General features: G+C 36.9%; 3 protein-coding genes across 5 annotated transcripts; 1 reads left to right on the top strand and 2 right to left on the bottom strand.

The window, feature by feature from the left end:
- Positions 1-3,855: 3,855 nt before the first annotated feature.
- On the top strand, positions 3,856-8,415 carry rcvrn2 (recoverin 2). Its single transcript, XM_079624744.1, has 3 exons — positions 3,856-5,247; positions 7,441-7,552; positions 7,794-8,415. The coding sequence occupies exons 1-3, from the start codon at positions 4,867-4,869 to the stop codon at positions 7,877-7,879; spliced, it is 579 nt and encodes a 192-aa protein (XP_079480870.1). The 5' UTR covers positions 3,856-4,866; the 3' UTR covers positions 7,880-8,415.
- Positions 8,416-10,257: 1,842 nt separating this feature from the next.
- On the bottom strand, positions 10,258-19,977 carry LOC307005969 (germ cell-specific gene 1-like protein). 3 transcript variants are annotated; one of them, XM_079626539.1, is made up of 7 exons: positions 19,597-19,977; positions 17,084-17,394; positions 14,132-14,311; positions 13,065-13,112; positions 12,787-12,939; positions 12,534-12,645; positions 10,258-11,525 (listed from the first exon to the last, which is right to left on the bottom strand). In XM_079626539.1, the coding sequence occupies exons 2-7, from the start codon at positions 17,277-17,279 to the stop codon at positions 11,153-11,155; spliced, it is 1,062 nt and encodes a 353-aa protein (XP_079482665.1). In that variant the 5' UTR covers positions 17,280-17,394; positions 19,597-19,977; the 3' UTR covers positions 10,258-11,152. The 3 variants fall into 3 exon arrangements, with proteins under 3 accessions (XP_079482665.1, XP_079482666.1, XP_079482664.1); XM_079626540.1 differs by having other exon boundaries at positions 10,351-11,525; positions 17,084-17,343; positions 19,597-19,943; XM_079626538.1 differs by having other exon boundaries at positions 10,351-11,525; positions 17,084-17,170; positions 19,597-19,923.
- On the bottom strand, positions 19,960-25,436 carry atg12 (ATG12 autophagy related 12 homolog). Its single transcript, XM_079626541.1, has 4 exons — positions 25,290-25,436; positions 24,025-24,161; positions 20,898-20,960; positions 19,960-20,398 (listed from the first exon to the last, which is right to left on the bottom strand). Exons 1-4 carry the CDS (start codon positions 25,390-25,392, stop codon positions 20,339-20,341), a joined length of 363 nt encoding a protein of 120 aa, XP_079482667.1. The 5' UTR covers positions 25,393-25,436; the 3' UTR covers positions 19,960-20,338.
- Between the last annotated feature and the right edge of the window lie 385 nt (positions 25,437-25,821).

Here is a 25,821-nt window from a genome sequence, read left to right on the forward strand (position 1 = left end):
AAAGGATAAACGTTTCCATTTTTAGTACATCGTTGTCATGTAACTATACCAGATATTACATTTTTTATTATTATTTTTTTTTTAACAATAGGCCTGAGTTCAGATCTCTGAACAATTAGTTTCTTGTTGACATCAGATTTGATTTTATTGATTTAAGGAAATTGCAAGTGTTTTGGCACACGTGTGCAAAAGTTGTCTACATTTTGCACAATAACTAAATGCACAATTGTTGATCAAAACTGATGAGTTGATTCTCAGTGAAACTGGCAAACTCTTCACAACTTCTAAATATTCTTGTAAGCCCTCACATGCAAAATGATCCATTCAGTTATCCAAATCTGACAGACATGCATGTACTTTCCATAAATATCTATTGTAATATCTGCTATATTGGAAAATGACCTGCCATTGCAATAAAATAAGAATCACAATCAACCAATCAAGTTTGGAAGCATATATTTATATATGGAGTTTGCCCACAACAAGATAATTACCATTTTTGAACATGGAGGACCTTAGTTTTATTATCAGCATTTTTTATACACATAAATATTGTAAAGGTAAATGCCAGTCTATATTTTTACATTCTACATACAGAATATCCGCACAACAACCACATGTTGGTGGCAGAGCAGCAGTATTTAGCCATCATCAAGAACAAGAAATTTGCAACATGGTCATTGCCAACAATTCCATCAGGCTAAGAGATCCAAAGTGCAACATAAATGACAATGCTGTCTTTGCGAATATAAATTCTGTCAGCATTTCCAAACAGAGTTTTGAAAAGACATCAAATGACTATGAAACAACTATTTAAGGTGCCATTTGAGAGCAATAGTAAAAGAGTAAAGGAGCTGTGGTAGTATGTCCAGGTAAACCATTGGTGTGCACTTAGTACATTGTCCAGTGAGTTTTACTGTAAGATGCCTGTATATATTTCTTAAAAGTTTTAGATACCCATTAGAAGAGAACATTTTTACTAAACTGTGAATAAGCTATGTAAAATTAAGTTTATATTGTTTCTGTTTTACTTTATAGATAATAATGGAGTAAGAAGGACATGAAACAACCCACATTCCAGTTTTTGAGGACGAGGTTGGGTTCAATCTGGCAAAAGGTCAGAGACGTGCAGCCGCAATCTCATTGGACACCGAGCAACAATTGGAGGGTGTGGGGGTAATATTCAGAGAAATGGCAGCACACATATCACACACATTGAGCCCTTTAACACCCAACTTCTCCTGGCCTTCCTTAACAAACTTTACAGAGACCTAATACAAGAAAGAGGTTTAGTTAGACCAGATTTGCCAATTTATGTTATTGTCTGGGATAATGTCAGTTTCCACCGAACCAACATTGTTAGGGAATGGTTTTCTGCACATGAAAGGATAACAATGTAGTTCCTTCCACCATACTCTTTTTTCCTCAGTTTTTTCAGCATGGAGGTGGAAAATATATGACCATCGACCACAAGATCAGATGTCTCTGTTAGATACTATGAATTCTGCATGTGAGAACATCACAGGTGATCACTGCAGGGGATGATTGCATTACTCAAGGAGATTGATTGATGCAATCAAGAGAGATATTTTCTTTGACAGAAATCACTAACCATTCAGAGACGTCCTGTTGCATTCTACATGTTGTCACTTCTTCTTGAGTCTCTCCATCATTGTCCGACTCCAGTTTGAACATAAAAGGCAGAACAGTTTCAAACTTTCTGACATTTTAGTGCGCACAAGCTGCTAAGGACACAAGCTGTTGTAGCTCCGCCCTCTGTGCCGGGAGCAGCAGCTCATTTGCATTTAAAAGGACACACAAAACAAAGCGTTTTTGCTCACCCTCAAAAAGGGACAATTTATATGCTATAAAAAATTACCTGTGGGGTATATTTTGAGCTAAAACTTCACATACACACTCTGGGGACATCAGAGATGTCTTATTTTACATCTTGTAAAAAGGGGCATTATACCACCCCTTTAAATGCTTGTGACATGTGTTACTATACTCTAAAAAATGCTGGGTTGTTTTAACCCAATTTTGGGTCAAATATGGACAAACCCAGCCATTGGCTTAAATTTTTAAATTAGCATTTTTGATCCAAAGTTTGGGTTTGTCCATATTTGACCCAACATTGGGTTAAAACAACCCAGCATTTTTTAGAGTGTACGTGCACAGCAATTGGCTGCTGATTGCTTTTTCTTTTTCTTTACATTTGCATAAAGTTGAGTATTTCTGAACTTTTTCATACTCTCAATGCATTCTCCGGTCTGCTGTTAATCCCACAATCCACCACCCAAGCGTGTTGCTCATTCATAGCAATGAATTGAAAACACCCCTTTGCTCGCTCCTCCTCACCAGTGTAAAACGCATCGTTATGATAAAAAAAGCAATGTGGCCGATAATAATACTATGGAAGAGGTGTGTCACTAAAGCCCAGAGAGAAGTAAATGTCTGCTACACGGAGCTGAAATACTGCCAGTATTTATTTAGAATGACCCAACAGAATTAAGGATGCCGTGTGTCACAGATTCAACAATCTAATGATATTTACAAATGAACCTAAACACAGCTGCTACTAAAACAGCCATTAGTCACTAAACCAAACATGACCTCATGAATTTATTGGAGTAGCCTAACAAAAGTTTATGTGCAAGTGTCAAAGGACACCATGGGCAACATAGCAGGAAAAAAATCAGGATAAATGAGTTTGTTGCTTATGAGTTTGACTTTGACTTTGACAGATGGCAAGAAAAGTTGTAGAGAGGTGAGGTTTACAGGAATAAGATTAAAAGAGGGATTGTTCCTGGAAAAGAGGGTATGGCAGATATCAGGTCCAGGCTTAATGATCCCCTGATTACAACTTGCAATTGAAACACCATCAAACAAAACCCACGGATGTTTCGAATTAACCTCAATGAACTTGATACTGACATCAGCAAAATCAGCTGTCACTTGATTCACGCTCAGTGAAAGTGTTGACTGTTCGTAAATGCTTCTTCAAATAAAATAGATAAAGTTGATTTTTTAAAAAGCCATATAGAACCTATAGCAGTTTTGTAAGAAACAACATTAAGTTATAAGGAAAATATATATGTATCTACAACAAGGCCTTATTTTTAAGGTCACAAAAGGTCAGTTTGGTTGTCTGGATGCTGCTTTCTGTGCCAAAGTGCTCAGATGTCTCATTAAGAGGACTAAGACTGTCAGTTGAGGACATGACTGTATATTCAGGACTCATTGTTATTGACTTAACCACTGCGCTTTTGCGGCTGAAATTATTTGGAGTCATCTTATTCTTTCACAATAACAAACATTTACTTTTTTTGTGAATTTGTTTATTGTCCATTTATTTTCTACACAATTGCCTTATGTCGGCCACCAAGAAACTGTAAATAAAGGATCTCTGGAGTTTACCAGCAAGGTGATTAATTAATAGAAAGAAAAGAAAAATTACTATATCACATATTTATTTACTGCTATTTTTAAATCAGTATGATGCATAAATAAATCGATAATTAGTTAAATATGCAATTTGGAAAAATAGCTGGAAAATAGGCCTACACTACAATGCAATGTATAAATTCATAAACACCTATAGTATAAGGTGTGAAACCTTACTGCTTTGTGCAAAGAGTTCTTGATTTCAATTCAGTTTCACAATTTCAACATGTTAAATAAAAATGTAAGTTGTGACATATTTAAATGAGCAGAAATTTAAATAATCCTTGATACGTCACACAAACTAAATGTTTATTTTGTGTGACATAACATGTTTATCATCAACAAGCTTAAGATGTAGTGACAACTGGGTATTTGCCTAGTAAGGCAAGTGACAGTTTTGTCAACTGGCCCAGAACTCATTTACATTGACGAACGAATGAACGAACGAACGAACGAACGAACGAACGCAAGATAGATAGATAGATAGATAGATAGATAGATAGATAGATAGATAGATAGATAGATAGATAGATAGATAGATAGATAGATAGATAGATAGATAGATAGATAGATAGATAGATAGATAGATAGATAGATAGATAGATAGATAGATAGATAGAAATGAATAAATAAATAAACAGACAGAGATAGAATGATAGAACGATTGATAGAACGATTAAAAGAACGATAGACAGACAGATAGACAGATAGATAGATAGATAGATAGATAGATAGATAGATAGATAGATAGATAGATAGATAGATAGATAGATAGATAGATAGATAGATAGATAGATAGATAGATAGATAGATAGATAGATAGATATAAATTAATGAATAAATAAACAGACAGACAGAGAGAGATAGAATGATAGAACGATTGATAGAACAATTGATAGAAAGATATATAGAACGATAGATAGAAATAGATAGATGGATAGATGTTGTTTTGATTGTATTCAGGGTTATTACTGTAATAATTAATGGAAGGGGATAGTCCCGAGCTGTTGATTTGGGGCTCAGAGGCTCAGCCATGTCAAATCCCTCTTTAGCGACTTAAACCTGCATTCAAAGGTAACAGCCTAAGTTCACCTGCCCCACCCTCACTCACTCACTCACCCACCGGCATCAATCAGTGGTCATTCTTCCCTGTACATTTCAGTGCTTCATTACAACGGACGTTGTTCTTTCTCTGCTACCTCTTTGGAGTAACATCTAGAAATCCTTCATTTTCAAAGGAGAACTGAGCACCAGGATTTTGGAGACATTAATAATTACAGGCACCCAACAAAAAAAAGAGATTCTCTGAGAACATCTCAACAAGAGCAGCTTCAAAGTAGAGTGTTTCTCTGATTGGGAAAGGAGGACCTGACAAACAACACTTCCTGAACCCCTGCCTGTGCCCTCCACCAGCTGCCAAAAATGGGGAATGCCAAAAGCAGTGCTATGTCCAAAGAGATCCTGGAGGATCTCAAACTCAGCACCAAATTCTCAGAGGATGAACTGGCACAGTGGTACGAGAACTTCCAGAAGCAGTGCCCGTCTGGCCGTATCTCACCAGACGAGTTTAAAAAGATATACGAACGCTTTTTCCCAGAAAGTGACGCCGCATCATACGCCCAGCACGTCTTCCGCTCCTTTGACACAAATGATGATGGAACATTGGATTTCAAGGAATACATCATCGCTCTACATATGACATCAACTGGAAAGACGGAGCGGAAGCTGGAGTGGGCCTTTTCACTCTTCGATGTTGACAAGAACGGCTACATCACCAAGTCAGAAGTGAAAGAAATCTGCCAAGTAGGTCAAATGTTATCTTCACAAATATGAAACGTTTGTGGCAATGTTGTGTGGCTTCCCTTCAAAATCATAGCATAAATGAGTGAGTGTATTTTTGTAGGGAGACTGGGGCTAGTTGTCACGCTTTTTTACTGCAACTTCTCAAAGTATCACATATTATATTATATTATTATACAAAAAAAATCCCATAAATAAGTGACAACATGCTAAGATAAAAACGTGCCAACTTACCCAACCAGTCATAATATATATTTGTCCAGAAAAAAGTTCAACTTTTCGGTTAAACTATGTTAAGATGTTTGAAACCATCTTGAAAAACATTAGACTCAAATCCTTATAGTTACTGAAATACATCCTTATGCAGTCTTAACACAGACCACTTCCCCCCATGTGACAACTTGCCCCTGCCCCAATATAGTGCTAATGCATTCTAACCTTTCTCCTGATCAATGAACCAGACTTTAAATATTCTCTCTATTCTCATTCTAAGTTTTGTTTTGTCAGCCATGTACTGAACACAAACAAAACACGATGCCTCATTAAAAAAAAAGAAGCCAAATGTCTTATCCTGTAACTTTGACTTAATAAGCCAGTGCCTCGGAGCATGGCTAATGGAATTGGCCGATCCCAGAATAATCCATCTGATAAATGGTTTAGCTTGAACAATAAATGCACACAGGGGCCTTTTCTGAGGTAGACAGACAGGTGGCTGGGGGGATTACAGTGTGAGAGACTTTTTTTTAGAAAGACGCTGGATCAGTGGGTCATAGAAGTCACAGTAAACAGTGGGAACATACATTGCATATTAAATGTCCAGAAGGACAAACATGGGGGTGGGGGGGATGCAAGAAAAGAGTCACGGAGATCGGTACAGTAATATAAATTGAAGCATTGGAAGAGAGTACACCACCACGAAAACTTAAGATGTGATATGGATACTATTGGACAGGAGATACTTACCTTTTTGATGCATTGTTTACGGCATTGTTTATGGCATTAAGGCATTTGTGGATGTATATTCAAATGGTTATTCTCACACAGCTAGTGTCAGATCAGCATTGACCTCATACTCAGGCTTTGTGATCACTGGTTTGGTGGTTTATAAGTGTAAATGTCTCTGTCATCATGCCAGTGACTGAATGCCAAAGAGTAGCCAATTAAAGACTGAGCTTGTTGAGGGCAGCGAGTGGTTTTGGCAGGAGCTTTGGCACTGCATCTAATCTGTATTATTCTTACGTGTCTTATGTGTCAGAGATAAACATCTCCTCAGATCACTGAACCACTCAGATCCAGGTCAGCTGTGGTCAGGCAAAACTAAAGTCTATGTTGATGACCCTTGGCATTAGTGGCCCTAATCTATGATGATTACCTCCAGACAAGCATCATCAGAAGAGCAGATGGCCATTCATTCGACACTCCCAATAATGGCTGATGAATAATGGCTGTGGTTTTCACTGTCAGAAAATGAATAATGTAATAAAACAGTACATAGACTGTATTGAGATTTAAAGTGTTTACTTTTGATGTGTTGGGGAGAAAATGCTATGAGATTGGGAAATGGTGGCTAGACTATTATTAATAATATTATAAAATAATAATTATCTATATTATCCTGTCTAATAAAAGGCAAACAGATCATATATATTATAAAAATGACCACTACAAATTAAAAAATAATATCAGTTAAATTGAAGTCGTCGTGTTTGGATATAAACCAAAAATTTTCAAGTTGATTGATGTTTGATTCATCAATTTTCTTTGAGTTCCAAGCCCATAATGTGTAAAATTATGAAAGCGAGAGGTTTTAGAAATGATTCAGGTTACACTATATTTCCACTTTGGACATCAAGTAACTTAGCAAGTTTGTCAACTAACTCACATTCATTTCCAACTATGGCAACTAACTCTCATTAGAGTATTGGCTGTTAGGTTAGGGTTAGTAGAATAAGTTGACATGTACTTGCAAAGTTCCTTATAGTTAGTAGAATGTCTGTTAGGGGAGCATCATAATAAAATGTTAGCAGACAGTCTTACTCCAATGACTAGTTGATATGTACTTGCAAAGTTACTTTAGGTAGAATGTTTAAAGTGGACTATCGAAATAAAGTGTTAGAAGTATTCAACAGAGCATGAGCATCTGTTATTTTTCCTCCCTTCTCAACTCCCCTTTTCTTCTATCTTGTTGATCTTCAGGCTATCTTTAAGCTGATCCCTAAAGAGGCCCAAGAGGATCTTCCAGCAGACGCGAACACTGCTGAGAAGAGAGCAGACAAACTGTGGTCGTACTTCAATAAAAAAGATAATGGTAATATCTTTGTTTTTGTATTTTAGTTTTTAAATAGGCAAACTGTTTTGTATAGCTTTTAAAATAATACAATAGATGTATTATTATCAAATATCTGCCATCCCTGGATACATGGTAAAAGTTTCAAGTCTGTTACTTGAAAATAAACCATGGTAATGTCAAAAGTCTGCTGTTAAAAGCTATGTGGTATTGTCCAGTAACATTGAGGGTTCTCACCCTCTCTTTCTCTTTTTTTCCCCAGAGCGATTGGCTGAGGGCGAGTTTATTCAAGGTGTTCTTGACAATGAAGGCGCTATCCACCTTATTCAATATGAGCCCAAAAAGTAACAATAGAACGAGAACAATAACACTGTATTTTGATTGTCATGTGGTTTCCTTTTGTGCTCCCCTCTTTTCTTTTTCATTTTGTTTGTTTTTGACTTTTACCCCTTTAATCTGGGCACATCTGTCTGTTGCTTGTATTAGAGTGCGAAATAATTTTGTCAATATCTGAAAGCCCATTAACTGCTATATTTTTGGAGCGAGTCATGATAGATGGAGTGAGGATAGGTTAAAGTGATTAATATTAAAGATTGTAAACTGATAGTAAAGTGTCACTGCTGGGAACATAATGTGTTGAAATGTGTGAAAAAACGTAGACTTTCTGACAGATGAAATTATAACGATACTCTTGAGCTGTGTAAGCAATCAAGATAAGTCATATTCCTCTTGTAAAAGAAGATAAAGGCCAAAAAAAAAAAAAAAAGATTGATTGCACAATACTGTATATTCAATAATGTTTGTCATTTAAATTGTGCAAATCAGTTTTTTGATGTCCACAGCTGAGGAATAAAACTAAAACTGTAAAAGCTACCATGAGTCTCACTATTCTGTGTCAGTATGTGTGAATTTGTGTGTAATTGTTTGGATGAGGTGAAGAGTTCAAGTGAACCGCTGGAAAGGGCAGCACATTAATCTCTGATGGTCTGCTAGCGGCCGAGAGGTTTAACATTCTCGTGGCAATATTTACCCGTAATCCTAGATTATCTTTGTGTGTCAACGCATAGATAATTTGGGACAGATATATACTTTATGCACACAGGTAAATGAGAGTCTCTCTGTGAGTACTTTGGAATATTGTGTTGAAGAGAGTCAGATCTTTATGCTCTTTATAACACTGTTTACTAACCGCTCCTTTCCTCACTGGCTTAGTCCAAGTCAGGATTACTGACATAATCGCCTGTCCAACATTGCAGAGTAGACATTTCAAAATCTCCAACTTCACAGTCCATCCTCTCTCTCCAGTTAACTCTGTCTCCGCTATTGACGGAAATTTCCTGTGTTATGCTGAATTTCGACTCCTTGTCAAATTATTACCTATAATCCTTAATCCTAACCCCTCCCCCACAACTAATCCTAAACCTACCAATACTAGGGGAGTAATAACTTGGCGGGGATCAGAATTCGGCACAACACCTGGTTTCCGTGTTTACACTGTTATACGGTAGGGCGTTATTATAGTACATCGTCTGAAAGAGTAGGCTACTGAATCTCCTGATCAAAAACACACTGGACTCTATCATACACCTGGCGCAATGCGCGTTGCAAATGTTTTTGTTAGTTTTAGCCCGACGCAGTTATCATTTTCACGTCCTGTGCACGTTGTTTAAATAGCAAATGCATTTGTGCGGGGATGGGCGTGCTGGTCTGAAAACGAGGTGTGTTCAGGCGCATTGTTGGCGCGTTGCTATTTTGAGGCAACTAAAATAGACTGCACCATTGACCAATAAAAACCTGGTCTAAACTCAATGGCGCAGTATATATTTTTTGTTATTTAAAGGGCGCATTAATAATATGAGCCTACAGGCGGGTGCACAACGTGCATACACTTCTTTTTCCGGCTTGTCCCGTAGATGGTCTGCTTGCACACTTTAACCTCACACACTAGCAGATCTGTTTCCTCTCTGGAGAAGCGTTCAGTTTTTCCGCTCGCAAATTCCACCATGTAAGTAACAATCCGCCATGGCGAGAGCGCAACTGGCTTTTAAAGCGAATGGGAGATGAGACTCTGATTGGTTTATTGCACGTTACGCCCAAAACACACCCATTACTCATTAAGAGAATAGTGACAACCATTTTAAACCATGCGCCCGGCGACCATTTTTTCCGTTGTTAAATTAGCAATGTAAAATAACGCAATAATCAATATTAAACAGCATATAAACCAAAACTGCTTAATGTTACTGAATGAAATGTCGACCCATGACGAGCTATAGGACTGAGCAAGCATTAGGGGTGTTGATAGACTCGATCTACTCCATGTTTTGATCATCGTTCTGACTCCAATCCAGACATAGTCTGACAAAAACACAATTTTCTCAGCGTTTTGCTCAAAATGTTGCATTTTTTTTAATGCAACTTACCCACATTCAAGTTTAAAAAAGAATTCAATAAGCTAGAATAAAGTGGGGGGTTTATGTTTAAAAGCAGAGGGTCTGTTCTTTCTTTTGATATATTGCATGTTCAGATATTCATACAACAAAATATTCTGAGGGCCATGAAACTTGTGAATAATCAAAAATGGTGGTGGGCAACTTTTTCAAAAACGCTGGCATTAATATAGGCTATAATTTTTTTCTTTGTTTTGCCATATTGAACATTTGTGATAATGAACTTGAACCGTTAGAAATACAAGGAACACAAAGAATGTCACATTGGACAACAGTGAACGTAAGTTACAATATAATTTACAGTATTGACTATACCCTGCTCTCTCAGAAGTAGTAGAAAACACCATGACACAAATAATCACAACAATTGATGGTTGCAACAATTCCACATTTAGTAAATATTTCGAGGTATTTTAGATTTTGTTAGTAATAATATTCTTTTAAGCAAGTCTGTACATTAGCTATGCTAGCAGATGCTTTTCTGAGCAACAGAGTTGTTAAATAACACAGATATAGCACAAAAGAGTGGATATAACAGAACACCTTTTTGTTTAGAAAATAACAGATGAGATGCATAACTAAAAATAATACAGGCTTCGTGATCTGACACTATCTCAATGTAATCCACTCGAGAGTCTCATACCTTTCAATACATAAATAAAATTTCCTGGAATCCTCACACTTGGAAATCCAATCACTGAATGATTTACACAAACCTTTCTCACATCTGCTGTGTGTCTACATATAGTATCCCACACTCACACTGACTGAATTTCAGCCGCACACATACCTGAAAAAAAATCATCTATAGAGACATTTTGAATAGACAATTTTTGCAAGTCAGTCAGTTAATCAGACAAACGAAACATGCAAGGCCTTTGTTGTAAAACTCAAAGTATAGTTCACCCAAAATGAAAATTCTGACATCATTTACTCACGCTCTTGTCGTTCCAAACCCGCACGGCTTTCTTTTGCGGAACACAAAAGTAGATATTTTAAGATACGTCACAGTGCTTTTTGGTCTATGTAGTCAATGGCAACCAAACCTATTTGATTACCAGCAGTTTTCAAAATTTATTCTTTTGTGTTCCACAGACAAAATAAATTAATTGAGGTTTGGAACGACATGAGGTTGAGTAAATTAAGTCAGATTTTTCATTTTTTGGGTGAATCAGCAAGGAGAATCTATTCCTTTCATGGCCTCCTTCATCTCATCTATCTCTCTCTCGCAGTCCTCACATGTATCTGGTCTGCATCCCCCAACCAGTACCAGGGTGGGCACATCTTCCTCTTGCACCATTCTCATGCTCCCATTGGATGCCCACACAGAGTCCATCATCCCATTCGGGCACTGTAACAGGCCACTGACGGAGTAGAGCCCGCCCCCTGGGACCACCTCATCGTAGGATGGAGCGTGGGTTGTAGCGCGGGCCTCTTCTAATCGAAGCCTCTGGCGGTGGCGCATCTCAATGACTGTTTTGGTGTAAGAATTAAGGGTCATAACCGCAGCCCCCATGCAGCAGCTGAAAGACACCCATGCCAACCTTGGAGTTGAGAAGTGAGAGAAAGGACCATGCAAAAGAAAGAGGGAGATTAACAAAGAACTAGACAGGATTTACAGGCTTTTTTACATCTAATGTTTGACATTTAAGTGGCATTTAACATCATGGACAAACCAGGGCACATGTCTTCTATATTTGGATATATATTAACATACTGTATATATATCATAGCTTTGACGTTCCATATTTGTAATATATGAAAACTTGAACGATATTTGATATCTATGGCAAAGGGGAAGCGAAGAAATCTTTACAAATGTTATATTATATATTTGTATAGTTACATCATGTTTCTATTATTTGGATATTTGCAAATAAATGGTGATGATTAAATTATGACAGAATTTTCGTTCACTATTAACATTTTAAAGGCTTTGTTAAAGTGATAAAATCATATAAAACGTGTTGAAAACAGCACAAAAACAATTACACAGAACAGAATGAATGCTTTGTGCCAAGTCAGAAAAATGCATCTAAAGAATGTGATAGCTTTGAACCCATTCAATTAATTTCACTTATTAAATACATAGAAGCAACCTATTAATTCCATGGATTCAATAGAACTGGGAAAAATTCCTAAACATTTGCATGTTTCTAAAGTTTATTCCTGACCTGGGCCTGCTTTGCTGCAAATTGTAAACTATATTATCGCACAGTAAACCCAAGTTTACATCTGCCCACCTACAGTGTAGTACACCCCAAAAAAGCAATATACTACATAAATAGCAAATCTCGACTGATTGATTGCTTGTATCCTTGCAAAACATAAACTATATTAGGCGATCACCCAGCTCTAATCTGCTAAATGCAACTAAAAGGCATGAAAATACTTAAGATATGATAAACATTAACATCATGATTTTCTGTAAAAATAATGTGAAAAGCGCTATACAAATAAATTTGATTTAAGTTAACTAAGTTCAAACTACACTTTTAATCGGATCCCAATCAAATTAAAATGATATTGTGTAAACATGCAAGTGTACTCACGCAAATGACCAGCCGTAGTCCCAGGTCTGAGGTCTCCAGTCTTTGGGTCCCACAATCACAGTCAGCTGAAATACGGTGGTGTACATCATATGAGCCACCATCCCTAACAGTCCTGAAAGATATAACTAGAGGGAATTAGGACAATGTAAGATGCCTGGTATGTAATGCAAATGATCAAAAATATAATTCTTTAACAATAATTACCAAAGACTGCAATACCCAAATGTACCACAAGAGAGAAGCAATCTCTTACCTGAGAGCACAGTGCACATGGCTGCAAAAGCGTTGATTTTGAGCGCATGCATTTCTTTATGAGCACACAACACTTCCACCCACATGAGTAGAAACCCCATCCCCAACAAACTGATGTACATGAACTCAGCAATCATTGACAACCAAAGAACACCTGCAGAGGAACACAATGAGCATATACTGTACAAATAGAGAGAGACTTGACATTCTGTATAATATATATCATATCATATATATCATATATAATTTCATGAACACACACATGCACTGCACTCTCACCATGAGTCTCTCCAGGAGTAAGATCTAAGAACCGGCGACATCTTTCTCCTGTAATGTAGCAGAATGAACAAGAATAACAATGAAATCCCATGTCTGACACACAACGACAGAATTATTTAAATGATATATCAAGCATTTTAAAATGGGTGTGCCATTTTGGTTTTTACTATTTCTTTGACACTAATTTGGAACTCATTTTTCAAAACTCTAGACATTGCAATGATCTAACTGTCAATTAAAATAACTGCTCAAAATGATAAGTAACTACTGCATTACTGCATAAATAGCTTTATGAAAATTGATGAACATTCCATGTTATGATCAGAAGGTTTCTGGATCATGAAATCTACTTTTAAATACACAATTACTGGAAAATTAAACAACTGGTCTACATTACTTTGGATGTAATACCTCATCATCATTCTTTTTCAGACACTGTTTCTATGGCCCCATGTTCCACTTTGCCAGACCATGTTTTCAGATTTGACATTACTGTTGAGGCCCTTGTTGCGAATCCCAAAAAGCGGGTTGAAAAAATGTTTTGAACATTTGATAGCCCATTACAAGTGATTGTTTTGTGTCCAGATTTTGAAAAATGCCATCAAGGTCCTTATTTTTTTTATATTTTTTTTTACTAATTTGTTCAAATAAATTGTCATTTACCCTCATGTCGCTCAAAACTAACCCGACTTTCTTTCTTACATAAAACACAAAATAAAACATTTGGCAGAATGTTCATGCAGCTCTTCCATAAACACATGCACTATTGCAAGTGTTCTGAAGATTTGAAAAAGAGAAAACGGCATTGTTGCATCTCTGAAATCTTGCATATATTTGCATATATGCAAAACACATTTGCATATATTCAAACATAGCATAAATTCTACATTCAGTTTCATTGTACGGGAAAGAGCAGTGTGAAACATCTAACATCTCCTTTTGTGGTCCATAAACAGAATGACATAATCGACATTGTGACTTGACGGTGAGTAGATCATTTTAGGGTGAGAATTTCCATTTTTGGGTGAACTATCCATTTGAAGTCTCTCAATGATACTTTTTCTTACCATCAGCGTGCTTTTCACAAGACTCCCAAAATCCTGTGTGGAAATATCTGAAGGTGTACTTGTCTTCTCCCGTCTCCCAAATGTAGTGAACTGCGTTGGCCAATTGCCTTTGACGAATCCTGGCTAGTTCCTCCCTTCGCTTTGGTGGTAAAGTGCCCCGTGGATCTGGGGTGGGGCTTTCTGAAAAGAAAAAGAAAAAAGACAACCAATTAGCCTGTTAGGAACCTAAATAAGTGGAGTGTACAAGCACTGGAACTTTTCACTGTTCGTATCACTCCGCTTGTCTGTGTTCCAGAATCCAAACAGTCACATTGGCGATTATTCATTGACTCTTTCTACAGATTACATTATTACACCAGTAGGTGGCGACCATCTTCATAAACAGAGTTCGGGCTAACACATTACAAATAAAGTGAGTTACGTAATCAGATTACTTTTTAAAAGTAACTAATGCATTACTTTTAAATTTGCAACAAAATATCTCGGTTACTTTTTTCAAATAAGTAACGCAAGTTACTTTCCATTTACTGACACCTCTCCTGTCCCATTGTTGAGAGAAATCCGGACTAATGTGCAGAGGCGTTGTGTGCGCCATGTAAACATTATACGGTTATTGAAGTTCTAGACTAAATGAGAGCATGTGTTTACTCATCAGACTTGCATAAAGACAAATTCAGTATTCCTCAAAATGAATAAAAAACAGCGAAATGCAAACTCAGAATATTACGCAAACCTGCAATAAATAAATGTGTAAAAAAACACGAATATACTATGTATTTAATCTCACTTTATAAACCAGTGTCTTTGCTGCTGACCTTCCGTGATACAACTAAATTAAGATAAACATCACATTTGTGTTTAATTTTTTTTTTTTTATTGCTGACATAAGAGTGTTGAACTAACCTCTCCAACCTATTCTTCTGCAGCCAGAATGGAAATGGCCGAAAGGTTTGATTCAGCTGCGCCCTACAGTAGCTGCGAATTTGTATTTCCTTCTTCCTGAGTCTTATTCATTTCACTTTTGGTGCGAAAGGGCCTTTACATTTGCCAAAAACATAACTTTTTTTAACACTGTTTATGAATGAATCATTGAATCATTCACTCAACCAATTCATTCAAAACACTGGCTTATTCATTCAGGAACGAGAAACACTACTGTTGCTTGGAGATGCACGAAGATGAATATACTTTCATTTAATTTGGGACTATTTATGTTGATTGGTCAAATAGGCAGAACGAAATTGTCTCTAAAAAGTAAGTTACTCAATCATAACTTCTTGTAATATCACACTCTCAATTGTTATGTTGGCCCGATCTCATCCCAAGGCGTCATATACTGACGCTTTGACAAATCGTCTACATCCAACGCACATGGCACCCTTTAGCGTCAATATGAGACGCAGATAGAAATGGGCCAGAAGGCGCCTCCTAGCGGTCTAACCCTAACACTACCCCAGACCCAACCATAACCGCGCGTGTCATATTGACGCTAAAGGGTGCCATGTGCGTTGGATGTAGACGATTTGTCAAAAGTGTCAGTATATGACGACCTAGGATGAGAATGCGTTGGAATATCAAAACGATTGTGATTTATCACACTGGTAAAATCAAACCAGAAGATTAAGGTGCATGCCAACCGTTCCGTATAATACGGAATCGTCCCGTATTTGACACATAAAAGTCTTGTTCCATATTGAACCGATACGGAACGCACTTTGTTCCGTATTTTTGAGAATCAATTCAGTGCAAATCCGTGACAGACACACACATAGCTTCTAATATATGTCAGACTATGAACGAAGACATTTGTAGGCTATGATAAGAAAAAAAAACAGACGGTGCGAGCGGTAGATACTAATTTCTCCCCGTTTGTCTATGATCAGCGTCGAACATCATCAGAGAATGCCCTTTTAATTGGTCGTTTCAGTCATTGTGAGTCATGTATCGTAGCAACGATGACGACAAGTGACAACAGCGGGAAATGTAAAAATGACTAACGTTACTTCCAAGCAGCCGGCGAAAAAGAGCACAAAAATATAGAATTGAATGGGAAATAGCTGCACAATGTGCTTAGTCTGGAGGTTTATTTGTTTCTGTGAGATTTTCCTTGTGCATATATATAATATTTGCTTCTCTTGAACCCTTCAACCTGCATCATTTCAACGTAATTGTGTTTAAAGGGTAACTAAACCCCTGGTCAGAGCCTGACTCCACCCACTGGCAATATTTGAAAAATGCTGGAAAAGTGGGCAGTGCCCAGTGGAGGGGGGCGTGCACCTGAGACATGTCTCTCTGTAGGCAAGGGCGTGGTTAGCTGGTACCCTCTTACATCACAGGGTACCACAACTGCCAATAGGAAAATTCAACTGCAGTAGCCACCGTTCAACCTGAAGAGGGCATCACTCAGACGTTTTTACACAATATATTGTAGAAATAAAACACTTTATACCCAAATGTCAAAAAAATTACTTGAATCAATGAACAGCATTAATAAAGCCCCAGTCTTACAGATCATTAACTAAAAAAAAGTTGTTTTAGGGTTTAGTTACCCTTTAACAGCAGAATTTGTGGTGAAAAACTACATTAGCCATTTTCCTTGTGCATATATACAGGTGTTGTATTGCTTGAATGCATTATTTGAGTGCAATATTTCCTTTCCAGTGCAAAACAATAATACATAAAAAAAACAGGTAATATATATAAAATATATATTGAATATTTTCTTTATTAGCTGTTATTTTTATGTACTATTGTTTTGCACTGGAAAGAAAGTTAACTAAAATGGAAGTATAATTATATAATATAAAGATATTTGCACTACACATCCTTAAAATGTTGTCAAATTAAATGTCACCAATCCCATCCCCCCCCCCCCCCCGACCCCACCCCACCCCACCCCACCCCGTTCCTTATTTCAATTTCAGAAAGTTGGCAACCCTAGGTATATCGTACCTGTAGTGTAAGGCTCACTATTGTTCTGGCCGCAGTTCTTCATCTTGACAGGTGACAGGCAGAGAGGTTTGACCACCTTGTGCGTTCCTTCACACCAGTAAGACGTACAGAAAGCCAGCACAGATAAAGCAAGGGCAAGGGAGGTCAGGAAAAGAGAGAGCAGGGAGCGAGAACGCCTGGACATGTGGTCCAACATGCTACCCAGAGGTAAGGAGGAGAAGGGCAAACAGGGATGCCAGTGTCCACGCACAAAAAAAAATCTTTTGGGATGAGAAAAAAAATTATATAAAGCAGAAATGAGAGAGAGATCCCTAGGACAGATGGTAGGATAAATGAAGATGTGGATTTATTAAAGGAGAGGGTCAGACAAGGAAAGAAAAACATATGTCCCAGGCTTATACATTTAAACTTTGTTCTTGGCAGATGTTTATTAACCAAAGCAATAAATGAAAACAATTCTTGAAGAGTTCTAAAAGACAGATACACAGACACATCTTATACTTTAGCACTATCGGTTTGGCATTCGTATATCATTATTATATGGATTTTGTTAGCTAACAGATTTATTGTTTGTTTGATGTTTTTATATGAAGTCATTCACTTTATTATAATTTCCGATCACCAAATTCTGTAACGCAAATCACTTCATGTCATAAAATGTCTTGATTAGAATATTTAAAATATTTGTTATATTAGTGATCTGTTATGTTGCTTTGAAAACCAAAGGCAAATCAATTTACTAATTACGTCTTCCAATATCATTCATATACAGTTCTTCTCGTTTATACCCCTTGCAGAATATGTAAGATGGTAAAAATTATAATAAAATAAGAGGGATCATAATAGCATGCACTGTTTCACATTAGAGTTGTATACTATAGTCTACAAGAGAAAATAATCACTTGATTAACACAAAAGAACCAGTTCAAAAGTTTACATACCCTTGAATCTACCTGGATGATCAACACTTTTATGTTTTGATAGTTTATCATGAGTTGTGGTCAGGAGCAGTTAAACCCAATGTTCTAGCGTTATTTTATTGAGATACTATTATAGGTTTTTATATTATGTTTATAATTTTCAGTTTCATTTCATTTAAAGTTTTGTTCAATTTTAATTCATTTTGTTGTGTTCAAGTTTGTATATATTTGTATTTTGGTTATTTAGTTCTTTAAACTAAATGAAAATGAGAAATGTTGCAGCTAGATGAGATAAAAATAAGTTTGTTTTTATACTTTATTTTATTTCAGTTGTTTGTTTTATTTTAAGTAACAAACATGTTTTTTTTAATGTTTTTAGTTTTAGGTTCGGTTATAATAATAATCATTCTTCAGAAAGATCTACTTTTTTTTTCTAGCATCTTCTGCTTTTTTTTTTACTCTTTCCAGCAGAGGCCGTATGAATTTGAGATCCATCTTTTCACACTGAGGACAATTGAGGAACTTGCAACTGTTACAAAAGATACAAACATTCACTGATGTTCAAGACGGCACCATGATGTATTAGGAACCTATAGGGTGTACATTTTTCTTGTTTAGTTTAAGGCACATATTTCCCAGAATACAAAATAATCCAATTCAAAAAGTTAACACCCCCTGCACCATCTTGAACATCAGTGAATGTCTGCACCTTTTGTAATAGTTGTGTAGTTCCTCAGTGTGAAAAGATGGATCTCAAAATCATACAGTAACTGTTGGAAAGGGTTCAAATATGCGGAAGAATGTGCAGGACCTGAAGACCAGTGGGAAGTTTAACTTCCTGTTATGTTTATTCAGAACAGTACAAAAAAAACAAAACATGCAATTTTGCATAGGGGTATGTCAATTTATGAGCAGAACTGTAATTTAAAGGTAAAACATGTTCATGAAATGCAGAATAAATGATACGGGACTATTACTGACATTCCCTAACGCATCATCCAGTCTAGCACTGAATGGGATTAAAAATGAGAAAAGGAAAGAGAGGGAATTCAAAGGATTACGTTTGAAGTTACGTGATGAAATTATTAGTTAAGCTCTTGCATTAAGTCTAACTTTACTTGTAATCCTCTAATAATCTGTTTTAATCTGTTTGGGCTTTGTAGGTGTGCATGTTTTATTTATTTTTTTAAATGCTTTTAAGGATTCCTATGCATTATTTTTATCCTTCAACTCACATTAAAAGTGAGCTATATGAGCATGTAATATAAAAAACTATAGTTTAATATATCTGAATAAACCTGACTACATTATAGATTACATCAACAAAAGTCATTTTCAAAAGTCAGATCAACTAAAAACAGTTCTTTGAGGCAATATTTGCACATTTTCACGTTTTACAGAAAAACAGATCCTAAATATAATTAAATTTTGTTTGTAAGCGATACGAAAGGCATTATGTGTGCTAATCAAAAGAAATGCTTGAATCATTCTACTATTGTTGAAGAGTAGTAACAGATGTATCTGCAGTATCTAGAATTAAATATTTAACAAGAAAATTGACATTATTCTGCATTAAGAAAAGCAGATTTTTACCTGTGCACATTAATCTTCTTACATCATGTCCATCGTAATATTTCCCCTCTGTTTCGATCCATTCATTTTCATCTTTTTCTTCCTTCTGTGCAGTTGTTAAACACAGAAGGTCTCGTCTCTTTGGTTCAGCATGCAGTTTCCCTCCATGCAGATTATTTCTGCTTTTCCCCTTTTTTGGTACAATCCTGCCCAAATCTCCTCCTTTTCCTGCCTTTCCTTGGAAATTGGTGTCACACTCTACCAAGAGCATCCATAATCCCTCTTCAGTCCATCTGTTAGCGCCGTCTCCATCTTTCTATCCTGTCTTCTTTTACTTCACTCCATCCCACCCTTTTTAAACAACCCTCTGTCCCACCTGTGTCTTCACCGGCTCTTACATGTGACCTGTTCTGTCCTGGGGCATTACCCACCCCTCCTGTAAAAAGTAATCACTCTGTAATACTGAGAATCACATATTGTCCTTGTCCCTGTAAATCACTTCAACACGAGCTTAAATATAAAAAACATTCATCAGAATTTGTCACTAAAGGTATTTGGTGTTCTTATGATTTCCACCTCCCACCTCCACTGCGCTTTAAAAAAGTCCCACGAGATGATGCATTGTTTTATAATATTATTTACACTTTATTATTTACAAAAAAACAAGACATGAAAAATGTATAAGTTATAAAAGCAATGATGACGTATGGGATGTTTTTGTTACTGTATGTGTACAGATGTATAAATGAAAGGTGGAAAACGGTCATCCCCAGGCCTGGGACTTGCAGTAATGGAGAACTAGTTTCCCATCACTTCCAAAACACTGTAAAACAGAGTAGAAGAACAAGGTTTACCTGTTAAATCAGAGAAACACATTGTTCCTTCACAGAAATACACACCAAAATGAACCTATTATATTCATTATACAGTATTACACAGGTCATGTTAAAAACAGAACATCACACTTGCGTATAGAGGACTGTTACGAGTTTCAAGTCTTCTGAATAGTGCTGAATTTGTCAGCAAAACAATGCTACATGTACTCACTGTAGTAATGACAGTAACTTATGCATAATAATTACATCCAACTAAACCAAACCCTGCTTCTAATCCTAACCCTATAGCAAGTACCGGTACATGTTCATTGATATTACTCTATACTTAAATGTATAATTGATGACTAATGACTAAGACACATTAAAATAAAGTGCAACCAAATGGCCATCTGAAATTATTTCAGTCTACTTTTAATTTCCTTAAAAAGCCAGATGGGGGCAGAGTAGCATTTGGCAAAACACACACGCACACACACACAAACATACCTCAAAAAGCACACCCACTTCTTGGTCTGGTGATGGAGCAAATGACTGATTGACATAAATGAACTGGTGGAAGAGCAGAAAAATAAAGATAAAGCATTCAGTACAAAAGAGCAATATGAAAAATCTAGCTCATGTCATAATTATTTTTTCTGTTTGATTTCATGAGAAAAAATACTTTGATTGGGTTGGTTTATAAATACAATTATTTGAGAAAAATCACATAAATGATACATACAAACATATACATACACACACACATATATATAATATTTATTAATAAAAAGGTTAAAGCTACAATATGTAAAAAATGTCGCCGCTAGGGGTCGCTAACCTTTTATAATAACAAAGGTGTAGGTTGATGACGCAAGCAAGCGCAAGCAAGCGTAATTATGGAACTTGTCGTCATGCTAATAATGTTTATGGATGAGTGAAAATATTTATGTTTTTAACATGACTGTGGTATGAAGCAGGGCGTGATTGCTAATGAGATACAGATATCAGCGCCACACACAAGTCCCGTGGATATAAAGGAATGAGGACATTTCATTTCTACCGGACTACCCGCACGTGCTGAATTAATGCACACACAGGTCAGTTTATTTGACGAATTAAACTTGTGAGGTAACACAGCGCTGTTTCCCTTGGTCTACACACCATCACACTAAACTGCATTTGAGTGTGTTTAAAGTTATAACGTTATTCTGTGTTAGTTTGTCTGTATGAGACTACCAGTAAGCTAGATCAACATTAGAATAACACACTGATCATATTCTAACATTTCATCATGTTGAGCTATATAACATTGATTTGTTTTATGTACATTTGCTCACCTGTCTAATTAAGTACATGCAACACTTCAAGTCGAAGTTTAGCTCTCGGCATCTCGAAAACGCCACGCTAATATTGATCCTCATTTTAGTTCACCTTTTGTCCCAAAGTCTGCTTGCCATGGTCCATAATGTTTGAACGAAACAACAGCGTGAGCGTGCCGCTAGGCGCAACACAGTTGTCCACATCTGTCGCCATGGCTACTATGGCAGTACGAGCGAAAACCAGGGATAACGCGGATATTACGTCATTGACAGGCGACAAGTGAACAGGGACGAGCCATTACGGTATTTAAAATGGGAATTTTGCTTTAATCAAAAATCTTTGGGAACTTTTGGGATATTGTAAGCACACAACTGCACGAAATATATCTTTGGATATTACAAAAATCTTACATATTGTAGCTTTAATACATATGTATGTATTAAACATATTTAAAAAAAACAGATATTTAACTTTGACAAAATGTATTGTCCACGAATGTAGATCTAAAGCAGTGGTTCTCAACCGAGGGCCAGGGCCCAATAGCACAGTGAATGCCAACTCTGGTCCTGGAGTGCCGCAGCACTGCACAGTTTAGAAAAAGCCACTTGAAGGCAAGCCTGCAACTTTAGTCGGGGAAAAAAAGCGGAACAAAAATCCTTCTTGCAAATGAACGATTCGAGCGCCGTCTTCTGTTCCTCTTTTAGAGAAAAAGGCAAGTCTAAATCTTTCATTGTAGCGCCCAAAGCCGTTTCAAACAACTGGTGTTCATCCATAGCCATCTTGCAATGTTTACTAATGACTTCGACGTCGCAGCGCTGTCGTCATCTCGCCTCTGGCCCGCCTATATCAGATAAGCCGATGTGATTGGTGCAGCTCAGAAACAAGGTCATATATTTAATGAGCATCATTACTCGACACCAGAGTAACTCGCTGAGCAAATTCAACTTGTGCTCTCACGAGAACTCTGGATTTCCAGGGTCTCAATCAGCTCCATAGCTCGTGAATCAGTATATCGTGTACACAAATCCGGCCGCTGATAAGGACCGTGGTTCGCTACACAATGGTACGATGATTACTCAACTTCCGGAAACATGACTACACAAAACGTCAAAGTACAACATTGTAGAATGTTGCAATCTTGCAGTATTTGAGCTGAATATTAATTATAAATCCTAACTAGACGTATTGTGTTCACTACCTGTTTAGCGATGTGCATTAATGCTGACATACAAATAAAAAATGGTTTCTCTTTTCAAATCTTCTATCACGTGTCATTATATTTATTGAGTTGGCTTGTGTGTTTTATGTTCTGTGCATCAGAAATGTGACGAATTTTCCAGTAAGGGAGCATAGTGATCATCGATGCTCCCTGGTTTGTGTGGTGTATTGTGGGATTTTTAGGGAGCGAACATTTCAGTGCACTGAAAGGATTTTGCGATTGAGACAGCCCTTATAATGGCCATCAAATATTGTGTTGGACAACGGGAAGCATAGAGTCAAAAAAGTTAAGACCACTGATAACTCCCAGGAAATGGCATGGCATTTTCAAGACCTGTTCCCTTGCACCAGTCTTAAAGGGATGGTTCGGAGTAATTTCAACCTAGGGTCCTTCTCTATATCTCTAACTTTAATAATGTTCGACCAAGGGAAAAAAAAGCTTCTGGAGGGGTCTTTGGCTCGAGGTCATGGTGCAAAGGACCCTAGGTTATTACTCTGAACCATCCCTTTAAGGCCCGAGCATACTTAATTTTCCATGTTCCGTGTCCGCACAGCTTTCAAAAGTACACTAACTCAACCGGATGAGCGCAGACGGGCACGTTTGACACAATTGCTTTTCCAGACTCTACAGGATATCATAGGGCAGCACTGAGTCGTGTCATTTACAGGATGTTCACTCAGAGGGATAGAAGTAGCTTGCATGCAAAAGTTAAACAAGAACCAAAAAAAAGAAAACAACAACGGAGAATGATATACTGGATGCTCCATATACTGCTTTGTTTACTGTTCTTGGAACAGCGTGTTGTTTTGTATCGCTCTGTACAACAACTGTACAATATATGCACAGTTGCGTATTGCCACCTACTGGACTCTTCTGTCTCAACATTCACCTTGCGCATGCGCTGTTGTACGCGGACCCTCCTGGTGGCGAAACTTATGTCTCAATGTGAATATCTAAACTTTCAAACTGGGAAAAATTAGTGGTTGTGTTCTTTTGTTGATGGCACAGTGGTCTGGCAGAGGAGGGAGAGCCCACTCTGCCTTACACTGCTTTTTAAAATTAAGCGAGTTGGTCATGGTGGGGTGAATAACATACCAATTGTTCACTAGGCTCCAGTTTGAGAAAGCGTGAGATGAATTGAGAGAGTGACTGAATGGTCCTCCCTTTCTCCACGGACCATTTTTTGGTCTTCATGATGGGCGTATCACCGACAGCCTTTAACAGCACATCAACTGAAAGATAAAATGAGAATAAAAGAATTCACCACATACTCAGAAAATCTCTGTGGACCATACTTATTAAGCAGCTGAAAACTATTATAGATTGCTCTTTTAACAGTTTACTTAAGTGTGTTACGAAACACGAAAATGTACTCTTAAAACAAACAAACACAGTCCAACTTTACATGAAGTGTCATTACTACTAGTACCACTAGTACATAACAACTATTAACTTTTACATGTATTATTTTGGTTTATTGTGTACATACATGTTTTACATTTAACATATTTTAAAAAGAACATGCATGTAATGACAACTGTAATTCATTTAATTACATCTAAACTGTTGACAGTTTAAACTTGTCTCTTAACCCACCCTTAAACAAAACCAGACCATCAAACATGTACCAAACCTTACCCGTATCCCGCCTCAATAGTAGCAAAAGTGTTTTGCAATACAACATAAAAAACAATGAGTACATTGTACCTAAAAAGTATTTTTATGCAAGACATACATAGTAGCTAAAGACACCTAATCTAAAGTTACACCCAATAAAATGAACTGCATTTTTTCACAAGGGCCAGTTAATTACATTACTGTTTGATGTCAAACTACTTTGTTTGTAAAAATTGAAAGCAAGTGAAAAAAATATAAGTTAAATTAAAATGTATGTGTATATTACTGTTAATCAATAATGATGCTAAAGGCTCTGCAATAAAACATTAAATAAATACATTAATAAGGTACGATATGGCCATAGGCTCCACAAAAGGGTTCGTAACGTCACAAAATTGTGATTATAATACTCAGTATTATCTTTTCACCTGTTGTTGAATGATTCTACAATAATTTTTTAGGCCATTCGGGCAATTAAAATAGCGATTACGCCTAATTTTCTTTAAAATCTTAACAAAAACAAAACTCTTACAAACACTTTCATGGTAAAGGAGCACATGCCTGCTTTGCCAGCCATTGGTTGCCTACATACAAACGGGAAGATCATTGGCTGGCAGAGCTCTCAATCTTTGCGAAATCACGGAAGTAGCTCGATTAACGTTATGACCTGCCGAAATAAACACTGCAGCAGCGTTTAACTATTCATTTATAACAGTTTCTCAGGTCATGTATATAACTCATACTCTTTTTCTTCTCATCCGATAGTCCAGTCTGTTCAGTGACAGTTTGTTGTATCGAAGGTTCATCTTTTTGATTTTCTGTAGGAGATTCTGCGTTGTCAGACATCCTCCGAAGAACACGACTGGCAGGCAGCAACACTATGACTGCGCATGCGTGCTGAGCTAAGCTTAATTTTCAAATTAAAAGTCTCTGAGGGCGTTCTATTTTTAAATAGGCTACCAAAAATATAGCAAAGCTAATTTAATTTATTTGATAGAATTAGCTTCAATTCAGTTTAGTAAATTAAATTCGTTTTTATTTAGTGCCAGCAGATTATAAGAAACCATATCCATATGCTAATCTAACCACTGGATGGCAACATTTTCATAAAAATGGTCACATAAAATAAGACCTTCTGGAAAGCTTTGTAGGTCTGACAAGGGATGAATAGATATCTATGCGTGCTGGTATTAAAGAGATCTACTGTGCTGCATTCATTGCACTTCAAATAAGTAGCCTACACTTGACTCCACAGACTTTTTTTATCCCTTGACA

This window comes from Phoxinus phoxinus (genome assembly GCF_949152265.1).
Source record: "Phoxinus phoxinus genome assembly, chromosome: 10".
In the NCBI taxonomy this organism is placed as follows: Eukaryota; Metazoa; Chordata; class Actinopteri; order Cypriniformes; family Leuciscidae; genus Phoxinus; species Phoxinus phoxinus.